Source organism: Lates calcarifer, linkage group LG1, assembly GCF_001640805.2.
Source record: "Lates calcarifer isolate ASB-BC8 linkage group LG1, TLL_Latcal_v3, whole genome shotgun sequence".
NCBI lineage: Eukaryota > Metazoa > Chordata > Actinopteri > Centropomidae > Lates > Lates calcarifer.
In genome coordinates, this window is record NC_066833.1 from 12,598,095 (window position 1) to 12,615,464 (window position 17,370).

Below are 17,370 nucleotides of genomic sequence, written 5' to 3' on the forward strand. Positions count from 1 at the left end.
TAGAGTATGCATCCATCTATGTATGTCATATGTCATGTATAAATGTATTTCATCTACCATTACAAACATCTAAAAATCAAGAAATCACACATATTAAAGGCAACCTGTTCAGACAGCAGGATAGACATGGTGGTTTATTTCCATGCTTTCTATAGCTCTTTAACTGCATGACTAAAATAACCATGCTCAATTTTAAAAGTTTGTTCTATACATAGATTGAATACTGCTTATTAATACGACTGATTGTCCAGATTGATTTCCATTTGATTATGATAAAGGAAGTGCTGTATGTACATTGGTTTTGTTTCTAGTTTAATCGCTTTCTTTTTTTTCTTTGGCAAAATATGTCTTACAGGAAGAGGAACTGCACTCTCATCTGCTGCCTTTCTGGGGAAATGTAAACTCTAAAAGTTAATAAAAGGGGCCTGGCACATCCCAGTGATGAAAAAAAGAGGCCTATTGAATTGTTGAATTGTAAAGGCTTTTGGCTGAGCTGGAGTTTGATAGTGGAAAACACACACAGACGTTACCAGTAAGCCCTGGCAGTGGTTTTCCATAGTCACACCCTGACTATGGAGAATGACAGAGCTACTGAGTGAGTCAGTCAGAGAGGCAGGGAGGAATGATGAGTGGCCATTTTGGCCTCCATACGTAAGAGAGAGAGGTGGCTATTGGAGCATTTGGGCTGACAGCAGCAAGTCCTTAGTCCTGGCTCTGTACTAACACACACTGCGGGAGAGGCAGAGGGAGAGAAGGAGGGAAAGAGACTCGGCCAGAAACACAAAGCTAGAATGGCCTAGATCCATTGCCTCAGCATTCATACTGTCTCAAAGAGTAACGGAGAGCAGAGAAAACAAATAAAATGTTTCAAATATGATTTGACAGAAATCACAATCAATCTGAATCATTCCTCTTAATTTTGCAAATCATCGGGTCAACATTTCTGTGCTAACAACGTAGACCAAGCTGTAGGCTACATGACAGAAGGAGCCTCTCCCACTTCACACCACAGCTGAACAATCTGACTTTGTTACAAACCCTCTGCACCATAGATGATTCTGCACAAACATTCACTGACAGACTTTACAAATCAGTGTAGTAAATTGGCTTCAAATGCACAAACAGCCATATGATCCACGAACATCCTTATAAACAATTAAATTATGAAATGTTCTGCTTCTGCTGATAAAGCTGCTCAGCTCAAATTAAATTCCTCCTGCATTGTGTAGTGAGACACTTCAGTCCCTATTGGCAGGAGAGGCAACCTGTTTCAGAATAGATCCCCACTCACACCTCATACACAGAGGATCAAAGTTACGTAACTTTGTGTGTGATGTGTGTGAGCAGCAGGTTTGAATAATGTGGAGTGAAACCTGGCATTAAAGGGATTAGCAGCCAAAGAACACACAGCACTCAGAATCCAGACAACAAAGGACAGAAATAATGCCAACGCAGGAATAGAGATGAGGAGAGAAAGGGATGAAAGGAGGAGGTAGAGAGGCATATCTCCTTGTAGAAATGTCAATACAGAATCAAAAACTGGATGCACTGATGTCTTTAAACAGCAGAAACAACAATGCAGTTGCATCAGTTCAGAGTTAAAATCATATATTATCATGGATTTTACTTCTGCTGTAGTCATGTCTGATTGCACCTGAAGTATGAACTAATGTATTTAAGAATAATATGTACAATTAAATGGCCCTAACATCTACTTTGTGAGGTTAAGATTTAAACTAAAAGAAATTAAAAATCATCAGTATTGAATTTCTGAGGTCCAATGAAACTGAACAAGTAAAAATTTGCCTGTTGTTGCCTTTATCAAATCTCTTTTTTCTTCAAATTTGGCACAAATATTCACTCCAACTCATGGAGGTCATTATGACAAAAAACACCTCAAATGTCAAATAAAATAAAATTATGACTTTTTTAAAATCCAAAAGGTCAAAAGTCAACGTCGCTGAGGCGTCAGAATGTTCCGTATTTCTCTGGCTATTGTTCAGCACCATATCTAAGTAACAGAAAGAGAGATTTTGACCATATTTCCTCCAACACCTGGGTAGGCGGAGGCATGTAACTGCAAGGCAGTAATTTTAGTTCTAGTTTTCATTTTCATTTGTTTGGTAAAGACAAATAACTAACACTGACGTATGGGCCACAAAGCTTTACATCACAACACACCTGCTATTCAGCCTCCACCTCTTAGTGAACAGAGTAATACACGGTAAGTGTGTTGCTACACAGCCCCCACCTTAAAGCAAACAGGAGGATGTACAGTAAGTGGGTTTGTGGTGGCTGCTGGGAGGCTGGGAACCACAAACAAATGAGTGATCTGTCCTCATGCCGTAGTCCACATCTCAGCCTCCTACCCTCCAACACATTCAGCTGGTCGCTGAGCCAAATCAGTACAAGCAGTGGGTGGATGCACCGGTAAAGTATACTGACGTTTTTGGCTCACAGGATTAACAGCATCAGCAGCAGACCCGTGCTTCTAACACACATTATCAGTCATACATGATGTCTCTATACAATCTAATTTAGGCTGGGGGCCCTGAGACAGAGAGAATGGTCAGGGTGGAAGGAATGATATTCAGAGCTTAAAAATATACAATCAATTGTTGCATTGGGGGAAAAAAAAGAATCATTAAGAAAACAATCATTACTCCCTTTCTGCCTGTTACATCAGCTGTTGAAACAGGTCAGAGTAAGGTCATCAAATCAATAACCCTGAAACAATTGAGCTACAACTGACCCATCTGAAGAGGGAAGTGTGTGCACACACTTATGCAAGATTACAAATGAAGAGAGGAGGACAGAGCAGTTAGTGGATTAACTAATGATGACTCCACCGTCATTGAGCTTGAATCTCTGACGTCAGCAGACTATCATAGGCACAGCTTAGTTCCAAACAAACTGACTACAGGCAGGCCAAAGCAAATGGTCTCACCATCATCATGTCTCTTTCACTGATGATCCTTCACTGGGTATCTTCACTCTTACATATATAAATGTTGAATTTTCAATGATATATTGTGATTATATTGACATACACTGCCATTTTATTTTCACAGAAAAAATATAAATATGTAGATGATGTGATTTTTGCTTGGGTTTGTACCAAACAAGTGTTCCCTTACATCTGGAGAATAAAAACTGTAGGCTGGGGCTTCAATTTATCACAACATTTATGTCACACAGACCCTTACGTACTCACAGATGCTCTTAGTACAACTCCAGCTTATGGCCACCTATAGTGAGTGTTGCTGAGTTTACATCTGGACAGTTTGGACTTTGCTCTCTGAGGTGACTTGAAATGGCAAAGCAGACAGCTAAACAGAGGAGAGGACTGCCTAAGTCTGACTACAACTTTTCTATCAACAGATACAGCATTGTAACTGGACACAGAGGGAGGAGCAGCACCCTATACTGCCATCTCCCGGTGACAAATCAGAATTCAGTATTTATATTCTCTGCTGCTGTGGACTTGAACTTGACAATGAGGGGATGTTAACAATTAAACTGGAATCTCACTGCCCCTTATAACCTGAATCCTGCCACACTTGTTGAATTAAAACTTGACTCACAATCAAAAACAAAAAGAATAAAAAAGTCTTACCTGTTAAAGCAAGAAAGCAGGCCACAGAGCAACATGAAAGAGAGAGAGAGAGAAAAAAAAAATAGACTGATTAAACTGATTAATGACAATACACCAGGGGGCCAGACAGTGCAGAGTTTGTTTCTGCTTTCGCTGTCACTGTAAAAATAATAATAATAATAATAACCAAATAATATAATATCCATGTCCACCAAAACCTCACAAAAACATTTAGGATTCCTCCTTCTGAGCATAACACACAGTTCCATACACAACAGGATTTAGCTGCTTAAGACTCTGTATCACTTGCAGAGAATTTGTTTTTAACCTTGAAACAGAGCTAAGCAGTTATCTACCTATGGATTCTCACCCCTGTCAAACTGTGAGGCAGCGTCCTCCATCATTATGCTAAATTTATATTCAAAATTCAAAGGGCACAGCACCCACATGGCTTCAACTGATTTCTTTGAAAATCCACAAGTCTGTGCAGTGCTGTGCTGACAGGCTAAAAAGGCACATCCCCACTGGCTGTTAGAGGGTATAAGCTGGTGCACACTGCCATCTAGTGGCAAATACTAAAGCCAATACATGCTGTATTACTAATTCAACTTCTAACAATATGCTCGTAACCACTTCCCACTGCACGTGTAGAGAAAAATGTTTACATAAATCTGACATGTCACAAAAACTCAAACTTGACAAGCTGACAGCGGAGTCACTCAGTGCTTTTCTTCCAACACAAAACCTCAGAAGTCTGGAAGCTTTCATCTACATCTGGTGTCAGACAACAGGAGTCTGATGAGATCTGGTCTGTTTCTTTGGTAGTGCAGAGAGAATCAAACTGCAGATGGAGCTGTGTTATCTCACTGCAGCAAAGTTACAATGTTTACTATGTGCTACTACATTAAACTGAACTGCTTCCAATTATGATTGAATAATAACTCTGGTGTAGCAGAGGTTTAACTTGTAATTCAAGATGTCCACAAAGGCTGCTCTTAATAGTCCTCTGCTCATTAAATGTGTTTAACTAGAGTGAAATGAACTTAAACCCACATTTCCCTTACTTTATCCTGTGGATTGCTGCAGTGTGCGATGCAAAAGCGCTCACACTAACTCTACTGCAAGAATAAAGTGAAATAAGCGTTAAATAAATTATTAAGCAAGCAAGAGTGTATATTTGAGAACAGCATGATGTGAGTTCAGGTACTCAATGTCACTGTGAGAAAGGAACACTGCATTCTTTTCACAGCTAATCCCTCTTTTCATCAGCATGTAAACAACATCATTACCTATCATCAGACCTTCAGAGCTATGAACCCGACAATCAACATGTGCAGATGCTTATTTCTCAAGTAGCAGTGTGCTCACTCCACAAATTATCTGAGGTGAGACAGTTCACCTGTCATTGGTGAGAGGATTTTGGGTAATATGGATGAAGTGCAACACCCCACTGGCCCCAGTGCTGCTCAAACAATTAGCTATTGTTCACTGCCATTAGCTAACTGTTTTTCCAACTTCATTTTACTCCTCCCTTACAGTTCAAATTGAGATTTATTTTGTGAAAAATTATTTCTTTCCCCACTTGTACAGATTGCTTTCATAGGAATAGATAGATTACAACACTGATCATAAGCTCCTTCTATCCTAAAAGCTTTACCCAAACAGCTCCACAACAATTCACATCTCCATGTATGTGACTTTCACAGACTCTCACAACTGCTTTGTGACCTCAATAACTCTCACATGACTCAAGACTCAGATGTTGAAGCACATGAATGCCTTTTCAAAGCAATTCACCTTCAGCTGCAGCACCACGCTGAAAATGTAAATTTTAGAAAACAGATTTAATGAGTACTGTGATGGACAACTAAAAAAGGAAAAAGTTACTTTCATGGCTTCTTTAAAAGAATGAAAACATAGGATAACCAGAAACATTATGATAAGAATGGAGAAATGGTCAATAGGATTAAAAATTAATTGGCTAAGACACTCGGACACATGAATAATTCTCAGTCTGAGCAGGGTAAGAGATAAATATACCTTCTTATGATTAGTCCAGCTAACTAACTCGCTAGCCATTCTTCCTGTGTTCAGACAGAATTTGTTTCCAGTGTTTCCCTTCCAGCATAAAGCTAGCTTGTCTGAGGAGCTGCATTCACAACAGTAGCACTTCAGCACTCTTCCACAGTCATTTGGTCAGTGAAATGAAGCCTTAATTTAGGACTACAAACAACATTCATACATGACACACATACACATGCACACAGTGTGATGATGGTGTATGTAGGCAGGTCACAGCTTGTCAGCCAGTAGGGGGTAGTGCAGTACTGTTTACAGGGATGAGAATGGTTTGTAGGCAGACAATACTTTGCATTAATGCTGCTGTGACAATGCCAATAGCAACCAAGGGGAATTTATTGGGTATGTTTTGCTCAGGGCAAATTAAATTAAAACTGTTTGTTAATCACTAGACTAAAGAGACTTGAAGGAAAGACACTAGTGTGACAGGGTTTCCCACCAGCTGAGAATATACTTTTAGTCACTCAAAAGAAAAATGGAGGCTCGAGGGCATGTTGAGCTGCAAAAGTCTGCTTCAAAACAGTACTGAGCTCAAAAGCTAACTATAATTTCACCATTCCTGCAGATTTGTCTATTAATGTGTACATTCAACTGCTTTCAATACAGAATTGAAAAGAAATAAGAGTATGACATATGAAAAACTGAAGAAAATCTTTTCTCTAGGTGGGAGTATGTCTATTTGGGTGGGCTACCTCGGTAATTTCAACATATAGGGGAAACACTGAGTAAAGAACATGGATGTTAAACTGATAGACACAGACACGGTGAAGAGCCAAGTGTCTCTGTGCTTTATTCCTGCTAATAAGAGATGCAGCTGGCTAGGCTATTGAGGCTATTGAGGAGAAAAAAAAAAAAAAAAACTTGACCCCCTCTCTCCAGCAGCCTTCCTCATTCAGCCACAGAGCATAGAAAAGGGGATTAGCTCACACAAAGCGAGAGTGAATGAATATCAAACCCTATGGGAAAAGACGCTCAGTGGCTGGAGCTCTCACGTCATCACAGCTGAGCAGAAAGACTGAAGCCATCAGACACCATTAATCAAAGCGAACCAGATAAATTTACAACTGTTATTTATGAACTGTACAAGGTGTGTTTTTTGAACTTTTCACAGAGACAAGGGAAGACTTTCAGCCCTGCCTCCGGTCCTTATGCTAACTGAGGCTACCCCACCTGTTAGCTGTGGAAGAAAAGAAAGCAAACAAGCGTATTTCCCAAAATGTCAACATATTCCTCCAAGTGACTGAGAGCATATTTTATTTTATTTTATTGCAGTGACCAGGCATAATTAAATCAACGCCTTGACAAGCCTCTGCCTTTTCACTGTTGATTCTACAGCTGAAACATTGGTCAATTAGTGGAAGTAAAGAAAATGAATCTATCTGAAATTATGACAATAGTCAATTAATCATTTCAGCAAATCTGCTTGGCCTAAAAAGATATAGTAAGGCGAATATTTGCTAGTTTTCTCAATAATAGAAACTGCACAAGCTTGTTACAAAATCCAATTTGAAGACGTAACCATGGCTTCTAGGAAAACATGATGGATTTTAGTTATTTACTATTTTAGTCTATACTAACTAAATAACTGTCTAATTCATTGATAATGAAAATAATAGCTTGTTATAGCCCTAGTTAATGTCTCATCCTCATGTAGTAACAAGATCTATGTCATGATAATAATCCAAGTGTTTTCATTTAACTCAGGGAACTGCTGAGAAATTGTGACAGATTAATCAGTGGTGTGTGTGTTAAACGTATCACAGCATGTGGAGACAGCAGACATATTGCTATTTGACAGAGTTAAAAATAAGGAAAGAGTTCTGCTCAAAGAACTCAAAAACTACCCCACTGATTTGTATCCGAGAACACGGATAACAAGCAAGGTAGCACGTCATTTTCTTTTTCATCAGTTCCTTTATTTATATCCTTTTATTCCTCTCAGGCTGTAAAAAAAAAAAAACAAATATAAATAATGCACTAAACAGAGAAAGAAACAGAACAAACAGTATGAAAGACATGGGGGAGAAAAAAAGCAAAAATGCTTATGCCGATAGCAAAGTCATCCACTGCATTTTCTCTATTAGTGTAAGTGTGTGAGTCTCGTGTGTGTGTGTGTGTGTAATTCCTGGAGCTGACTGGACAGTGTTCTGGCCACAGGAATGCCGGCCATGATTCAGCACATTGCCTGCATGTTTAGGGGAATGACAGTGGCAGCCCACTAAAGCCTAAAGATAAAAACGTGTGGGTGAAGATGAAACCTCCATCAACACCATCTCATAGTGTGTCGTACTTTACCAAACGTTACACTAACACATGCTGTGGACGAGGCAGGAGCTCTCAGTCACTGCAGTGTAATTATTGCTCCCTTATGCTTCTGTATGTTTAGGCTAAATGAGTTGGCTCCTTCAACAAATGATGAGAAGTCCGAACTGTTTCTCAAGCGCTACTTAACCTAAAACACAGCATATTACAACAGTGCAGTGTCTTCCATTAGCACCTATTCAGACTACTGCATGGTAACATGCAGGCACTTGTTTCACAAGGGTCTTGGGTCATTTCTGTTTCAATCTTTGTACCACATACTCTTTTTTTACAGAAAAGAAAGTAGTCTCTTTTCTCCTGAGTACTTTTTCTTTTGTTGTCATGGAGACCAAGATGTTGAGCATCAGGAAACTACTGTACATACAAGACACTTAAAATGCCAAAATGAAGCACTACACCAATCCGCTGTGATTAAAAACAATAAAATACTTTTTACGGATTGCCACTCTTAGCATGAGGCCAGAAGCTGACAATGTTGCTGTGCTATGTTAGCGCTGAGAACTAGACCAAATAATCCAGCAGGGACACAGAGGATTTCAATGTCTGTGTTCTCGTGAACTAATAAGAGAATCAATCAGTGAGACAGTCTAACACAAAAAACATGTATTTTGTCTTTTTCATGCAACAAGTAATGAACCTCCACTGAACCCAACAGGATAACCCATTAATTAATTGTGATTACCAAACAGACTATTTATTCATTTTAATCCATTAGAAAATAATAATAAACAAATAAAACAGCGTTCTAACTGATTATGTTTGTCATGTACATGTACAAACAGAATCACAATAAAAACAGCAGAGGGAGATTTTTTTCCCAACAAGGTTAGACTATCATAGCACTTGGGGGTGGGAGGGCAATTTTCTCATAGATGAAAGGCAGACTAAAAACACAATCCATTATGATCCATTACAAGCCATTAGTTTTCCCACTGCACTCTTAAGTGAAACAGTCCCGTTTATTGATGGAAAAATAAACCATCAGCAAGAAGGTGACAGAAACAAATGAAATCAATGACGCATCTGCACAAAGTATATAAATAAGCAACGGACGTGGAGTGATTTATAGGGAGATATGCACATGTGAGTGCTCTGTATTAACCTTTGTTTCATCAACACACACCAAACAGCTCTCAGTTTCATCCTACCATTCATGCTTTCACTGCTTGGCCTAAAAAGACATAGTAAATATTCAGTAGTGTGCGGTGAGACCTCCCTCCCCATCTCTCTCCCCCTCTCACTCATACACAGCATGTTGCTGCTCTGCTGTGTTCTGGTGTTCTCTGGCTTGGTCTATGTGGTAGGAATGGGGGAGGTGTCAGCAGCATAACAAATAACAAACGCTGTTTACTTTTAGCGAAACACTTTAGTGATGTGCAACTACTGACAAACTGGAGTTCTATATAAAAGACCACTGCCGAACGCTACAACAACATGGGTGCATTTGCTTTGAAAAATACATGCAGATCGAGTTTGTTCTCACTGCTTAAAAAAAAAAAAAAAACACTTGATCCAGTCTCGACATCTGTGCGCATATTAAGTTCATCTCTCATTTCAAGCTCTGTTCAGCAAAAAATAAGCAACAACATCTCAAGATTTGTGTGGCCTATTGGGGGTGGGTTTACAAGAAGAAGAATAGCTCTAATCAGAGCAATAATTTGGACTTCACCAGCATTTGCTAAAGGGCTTTTTGTTTGGACCAGTAATAATATCAATAAAGTATTTATTAATCTGGTGATTCTCTTATTAATTTTCAATAAAGAATCAGGAAAACTGTGGAAAATTGCCCATTTCCATTTCCATATAACCCCCAGAGATGTTATCAAATATAAAATAAATTATATTCAGATGCTGGAACCATCAAATGTATTCTGCATTTTTGCCTGAAAACTGACTTAAATAATTACTTCATTGTTAAAACGGTTTCTAATAAATTTTCCAACATTTGGCCAATCAATTTATCTACTTATCACTGCAGCTCTAAACAAACTTCAAATACTATGAGACAGAGCAGCTGTGTTACGCTGCCATGTACAGTATTATTAGTACAACCAGCGCTGAATTCAGCAATGGTCGTTGTCAATAAGCAGAAAATGGAGCACATCACATCATATAATAACATATTCGGTTTTTGGTTTCTTCTTGAGAAAATTCAGTCATTTTTGTTGAAAATAACTGAAATAGGGAGAAATGTGACCTGCCAGCAAAAGGAAGTAAAACTTTTTCTAAATGCAGAATCCATTGTACATTGTACAATTGTAAAAATATCTGTGACACATCATGATACCTATGTAACTGAAGAGCTAAAATGGGTTAGGGTTCAGCTCAGGACAGCAGTTGCCCCTGAACTCACCCCGCTGTTGGTACAGCCATTAAAGGAAATTTGCCCTGACCATACAAACAAACCAAGATGTGACCAGTGTTAAGAATATCTCTTTTATCAAAGACTGACTGTAGACAAAAACATCTGGACACCAGGTCTGTTACAGTGTATGGTGTAAACCTCACCAAGCAAACGCTCACACAAAACCCATCTACAAAGCAGACACTAATGAAGGAAACAGAAGAGCAACACAATGGTAGGATTTATCAGAGCTGGAACGGTGATGCACAACTCTGCTCAGTCTGGTTCCATCTGGTCCGGTCTGCTGTGTCCTCAGTGGTCTCAACCAGCTTCAGCAGATCTGACTAAGTTGAGTTGGGTCAGCTTGGGTCACTTCCTCTGTGTGTTTGTGAATTTTAGGGATCTGGTTGATCTCCACACAATGAGCAACAGGCCTAGCACACACTGGACTCCCTGCACTGCCAGGGGGAAGATTACATTCAGAACAGCCAGCAGCAGAGATAGCCATCACTGCTGCCAGCCAGCTAGCCAGCCAGCCAGCCAGCCAGCCAGCCAGGCAGGCACATTCCCCCAAGCCTTCAACATTCAAACACAAACACAAACACACACACACACACACACACACACACACACACACACACACACACTTGAACAGTGCCGCATTACAAAAAATGCAGCGCCCTCATTCATTTTGATGAGACCACTGGGTTGGCACAGCAGGAGCTTCAGCAACAAGATGCCCAAGAAATCACACCTGGCTCAAGTTGGCTAGTACATTCATGGTAGCTGAAGGAGGACACCTCCACCATGTATTATTAGTTTTTTAAAAACATTTGGCAGTCAAACCCAGTTCTACTTGTAATATGCAACACATTACCGATGACAAAAGAAACACATATGTCTGCTCATCCAACACAAACTTGAAGGTGAGATGACCAAAAAAAAAAAAGAGAGATGATACCACATCTCAGTGTTACTAACACAGGAGCTACACTAGAATGAAAATTAGAGAAAGAGATATTGAAACAACTATTAGAAAACAAAACTAAAAGTACTTCATCTTGGCGCAAAGTCTGAAATCTTCAATAGCTGCCATTTCCCAAGTTTCCCAACAAATGATTAATAAGAAAAACTGAGGTGTAAACTCAACAAGAAGTTAAATGTCATACCTTAATACAGCATCTGAAATGGGTTTACAGCCAAATCCCACCACAACACTTCACCAAGGCTATGCAATAATGAATAAAACTAACTAACTTTAAAATGATGTCTGTAAAGTCCTTCATTTAAAAGTAGAAAATAACACTATAAACTGAGGTTAATACAATAACCTCTCTCTTACACCTGGTTTGTACTGAACTAAGCCAGTACTGCTAAGCAGTCTATGTAACCTCTTGTCACAAAATGGTCTTCAGTCTGAGGGTTTGAAACAACAACATGAAGCACACACACACACAAAGAGAAACACGCACACAGTCTAACTGCACAAAACCACATCCTCATATACAAAGAGTCCTGTGTGTGGAAACGTGCATACGACCATGTTACACTCCCTGCTCTCACATTAGTTACATTTTGCTGAAGATATTAAACATTTGGCACAATTTTCTAATTACTGTTTTACTATTAATGGCCTATAAACAGTCAATCAGCAGCAGCCTACACACACACAGACCACTCACCCACCCATCTTGAGCATATTCCATTAATGATGTGTCTGTGCAGATGGAGCAAATGCCCAGTCGAAACCCTGCCTCATTCACACACACTGACACTAGGCACTGTGTTGGTGCCTTGTGGTGATTTATGAGGGCCATGGTCATCCTACTCATTAAAACCTGAAATACTGTATGTTGACAGGAGCCACAGGAACTGCACAACAGCTGATATGACCCCCAACCACTGCCAAACATTCCTGCCACACAAAGAACAAATTAGATTTTATGAGAGAGACTGGTCCCTCTGCAATTAGTACACAAAGGAGAAAGGTCTCAGGTCATAGCAATGCTTCCATTACAGTGACTTTAAAAGGTGCAATCACTAATGCTTTATTGCCTCTGTGCAAAAAAAATCATAATTTTTAGCAGGAAAGTCAAACTAATCAATACCCGTCACACCTACATTGCCACAAGTAATAATTTGATAATTGGACATGAAATTAGAAGCACGGACATGTTGTGATGATGTTGCATTTCAACAATTCTGTTGCAAATTAATACAAACTGAAAACAAAAACACCTTAGTGAGATTTCTTTGCGCTTTCTAAACAGATGACCCAGACCCTGTGTTTTTGATCACGATCCTTCAAAGTCCCAGGTGCCCTGAACTAGCCGCTGTGAACTATGGGTTTGGTTCGAGACTGTGCCATCATCTCTGGGTTTTACAATCCTGCTTTTTTTTTTAAATCTTTGAAAGTCCACTGATTAAGAAGGGCAGAGAGAACAGCCAGTTTCAGACAAACTTCAGCAGGCTCTGTCAACTACCTGCACTTGTGTGACAGCAGGTAAACTAGACACAACTGAACCTTGAGCATAATTCACAGAGACAAGCTTCTCATTTGTGAGAAGGGCTTTGGTTTCACCCAAATACTGCTTATGATCAAAGACAATAATCCACCTGATCCCGCATAGATTTCACATTCCTCAAAGTTAAACATCATGTGATAACAGTCGGCATCCTTCAGTATCCATCTAACTGACCCTTAAAGTCACGCTGAAACAAAACTACCAGCATTACATCCATATCACCCTCTACATTCCTGGTTATCAAGCTCATCTTGGTTTCTCCTCCCTCCCTGTTTATTATTACTCAGGTGTGTTAAATATCCTATAAACTATTAGGGGCTAGGGTAACTGAAAATATTTCATAAGTCAGGATTGTTAGGAGGGAGGGGTAGGTGAGCAATTTCCTGCTGCTGCAAGGTGATTAAAATTCCTGTCTAACTGCGAAATGCGCTCTTAAAACTTATTATTGGCTGGACTTTCCACAGGATTCTCATTTGGGCCACTATAAATCACTAGCAAGCTATAGTGACAGGAGAGGAGTGACAAAGAGAGATGGAGAAAAAAGAGAGATCGGGAAGAGAGAAAGAGAAAGAGAAAGGAAGAGCACTTAATAAAATCAATAAAGCTTTTAGTGAAGGAAAAGGACTACTGCGCTATACTGTCAACTAGTAAACCACCATCTTGTCTTCATGAGTTCATCGAAAGGTAGAAGAAGTATTTTTAAGTCTTACTTTGATAGATAAAATTATCATTTCATTCCTTCAACATTTACAGCTACCTGCCTTTTTCTACCTCTAATTAAATAATCCATGCAACCTGCATCGTGTTTCCTGCTTTCCTGACAACAAATGTGCTGAGAGTGTGCACAGCGAACTGTGCACCCAGCAGAAATTGTGCCCTGTAAAGAAGACAGTTGGGATTCGAGTGAGCAGACGGGCTAGGTAAAAATGTCGAATCACTGCAGCCACTTGATCAAGACGAGGGACGTCACATCCAGCTGATTCCTGCACTGTGTCCCACTGACAAGAGGACAGACAAACCGGGGCAGCCTGGCCACTGTCTGCTGGCCATCTAGGAAAACAATAACACTTTTCTTCCCTCACAGCTGCCACAGCAACCAGTAAAATCATCCCAGCTTCAAACAGACTCTGAATGCTGAGTTAAGCAACAAACACCCATTTCACAGCATGTATCCATCAATAATCTACTTTGATTCAGGACTTAGAGCTAAAATCTTCATCACATGTTCCTGTGCTTAAACTCATGCAAATGCCAGAAATTTGTTTGCAACCAATCGAATAACAAAAAGAGTAAGGAAGTAAGAGCTCTTACCCATCCTCCTCTCCATCGACAGTCTTAAGACCAGCTGATGCTGTTAAGGCACTGGCGGTGGTGGTATTGCCCTCAGCTTCTTGACCCTGGCCAGTGCTGGATCCAGATCCAGCCTCCCCTCCGGACAACTTGGGCAGCCCCAACAGAGCTGACTGGTGCTGGAGGAGCAGCCGCTGGGCGTCTTGCAGCTGAGTGGTGGTGAAGGTGGGCAGACTAGCATACAGGGCACTGGCCTGGGCAGCATGAACGAGGGCCTGGGCACTGCTAGGGTCCTGGGACAAGCTGACAGAAGATGGCTGGCTGTGGGGAACAACCTGTGGGGGCATCCTACCACTACTCCCAGTGTTGTGGGCTTGGGGCTGGGCCTGGGCATCGCTCTGAGAGCTAGGAGGAGGCACACTTGGTGCAGACACTTGGCTCTGGTGGACTGAAGAGGGCAGCTGGGCTCCCAGGCCCAGGTTTTGGATTTGCGTTGGGAGTGACTGTGGCTTCTGCTGCTGGCAATCCAGATGGCCAGGGTGGCTCTGAGGCTGCTGGCCAAGACCTGCTGCTCCAACATGAGAGGGCATAGTGGAGGTGGTGGCCTGAAGGGAGGAGGGCTGCTGGGGCTGTGTGTGCAGGAGTGCCTGTGACTGCTGAGGGCCTCCTATCATCTGACACGATCCATTAGCTGGCCCAGAGGGAGCTGATCCAGCTTGGTTAGACAGAGACTGAGGGGCTGCAGCCTGGGGGATACCTTGGTGTGGCTGGGTGTACTCAGGTGGCCTCGCCTGCACTGGGGCTGCTTGTTGGGCAGCGGCTGGCTGCTGTGGCAGAGAAGCGTAACCTATCTTCTGCTGCTGAACACCCACTAGTCCCTGCGTGGAGCCTGGAGGTTGATTAGCAACGGCCTGGGCGTAGGTGAGCTGCTGCTGCTGCTGCTGGGGTACAGCAGGTGTAGGGAGTCCAATAGTGGTCTGGTGGCCTGGCATGGGAGCAGGCTGATGAATGCTTGTAGGGGCGGTGGAGGCCACAGTAGACTTCACATGTGAATGAGTAATATCCTGGGCATGCACGTGAGGTTGGGTTTGGGATACTCCCATACTTAAACCACTGGGGAGGATTCCTTGAAAGCCCTGAGGAGGGGAGGCGTAATCCTGGGCATGCTGGGGTACTGGGGGTCCCCCAGCCTCTCCGCTGCACACACTCTCAGTATAATGGCTCAGTGTACTCATAGTGCTACTCACAGAACTACCACTTGTGCTTTCCCTCTCTGAGGCGCCAGCAAAGCTCTCAGAGACATACTGACGCATGCTGAGAGACCCGGTATCAGATGCAGAGGAACTGGGAACAGAGGCTGGGGTCTCTTTGTCATAGAATTCAGTGCATGTCCATCTGCCCTTCTTGAAGGGCTCAGAGCTAGAGTCCAGCTTCACCACCCTGAAGCGAGAACTGGTAGTGGCCACTGCAGGGGCTGGAGCTGGAGCTGGGGCAGGAGTAGGTGATACAGAGGTTGTGGCCATGGCTGTGACAGGGGCACTCGCGGGCTGCAGCACAGCAGCTCCAAGTCTTCCCTGGATCCCACCGGAGAGTCCCATTCCTCCAGAGGCACTGACAGCAGCAGCAGCAGCAGAAGTTGTAGTAGTCATAGTGATGTTGGAGCTGATGTTTTGGTGCTGCTGGACCATGCTGAGTTTAGTGGCTGTCATAAGGTTGCCCCCATGTGCAACAGCACCACCTCCGCTGCCCCCACTGCTGCTTATCACATTGAGAGGAAAGCCACCACTGCTACTGCTAGCACTTGTGCTGATCCCCCCCCTCACAGGCACATTGGCAGAGCTCAACATATTCACATTACTAACACTGCTGGTCTGGGGATTAACTATGCTAACTGTAGTGCCCGTGACAGAGCTGTGCATTCCAGGGACAGATCCCGAGGCCACAACCCCCAAAGGCTGGGCAACAATATTTGGAGGGGCAGTCTGGGAAACATTCTCTTGAGGGCCTCCCATGTTAGAAGGCATTTTCTGGGTGACACAAGGTAAACCTCCGGAAGTGAGGGCAGACGGGATACTCCCAGGCCCAGAGGACAGAGAGTAGACCTGGGCATGGTTTGGATGATGAGGGTGCTGATGGTGATGGTGCACAGTCCCGTTCACCATGGCCCCACCATGCTGTTGAGCCTGGTTCAGGGCGTGGGGGTGCGAGGGCTGGTTGGGGGAGACAGCTCCGGGGGTCTCTGCCTCGTGGAAATTATTCAGCGTCTCCTCCGAAGAGCTTCTCTCTGCTCCAACTGTCTCGTTAGCTCGAGAGAGGGACACGTCCAGGATTTCAGAAGAGGACAGATCCTCCGTGTGGGACTCATCCAGGTCATCGTAGCTCTCTGTGTCCTCCGCAATACTGTTGTTGGTACTCACAGATATCTGTGCTGGAGTCACACTTGTGATCTGGAAACCACTCTTCTTTTTCATCTGGGCCCCAGTCCGACTGTGTGGGCTGGGGCTGGGAATGCAGATTCAGGCTGTGGGGAGGTGGATGGTGGGGACCCGGGGAGGATGAACCAGCAGGAGGTTGGCACTGAATCAACAGGGAGGGTTGGTAATCATCGGCTGAGACGTGGCTGTTATTGACCACAGGGTTTGCCGGTGTTGACAGCGTGGTGCCGCTACCGCTGCCTGTATTGCTACCCCTTCTGTGAAAGACAGCCGGGTGCGCCATCTTTCTAACACTGCCAGAGTCTGCTGCAGGGTCCGGATGATGCATTTCGAGAGAATCCGGGGGGTAGTTGGTCTCTGACAGTATGCAATAAGGTTGCAGTTCGTTAGCGGCGCCGTTTTGACAAAACTACGGTCAACAGACAACACAACCAAAAAAGTAATTATGCGAACTAAGCGTCGGGTGGCTGTACTCAAATATCAGGCAAAGTTGTGCCAATATTTACAGCCTCTCATACACAATTCGGTGCTCTCCAGTGACAACGAGGCAGAAGAAGCTAGTGGCCGCTCGCTGAGTAGTTAGCAAGCTAACGTCAGCTGATGCCAGTTGTAATTCGCCGGCTAACTCCCTCTTGTTATCTGTCTGAGCCGCTGTTCAAACGCAAGCTAACATTTTGTGGGCTCAGTAATGAGAAAGCTACACTGTAATGAACACACACACACGCACGCGCACACTAAACGCAGAATAGCTGCTGAGTAAGGTAGCGTTATATTAAGATG

General features: G+C 42.7%; 1 protein-coding gene across 1 annotated transcript; it reads right to left on the bottom strand.

The window, feature by feature from the left end:
- Positions 1 to 14,172: 14,172 nt before the first annotated feature.
- LOC108900554 (TSC22 domain family protein 1) lies at positions 14,173 to 16,626 on the bottom strand. Its single transcript, XM_051073130.1, has one exon. The coding sequence runs from the start codon at positions 16,624 to 16,626 to the stop codon at positions 14,173 to 14,175; it is 2,454 nt and encodes an 817-aa protein (XP_050929087.1).
- Positions 16,627 to 17,370: the final 744 nt, after the last annotated feature.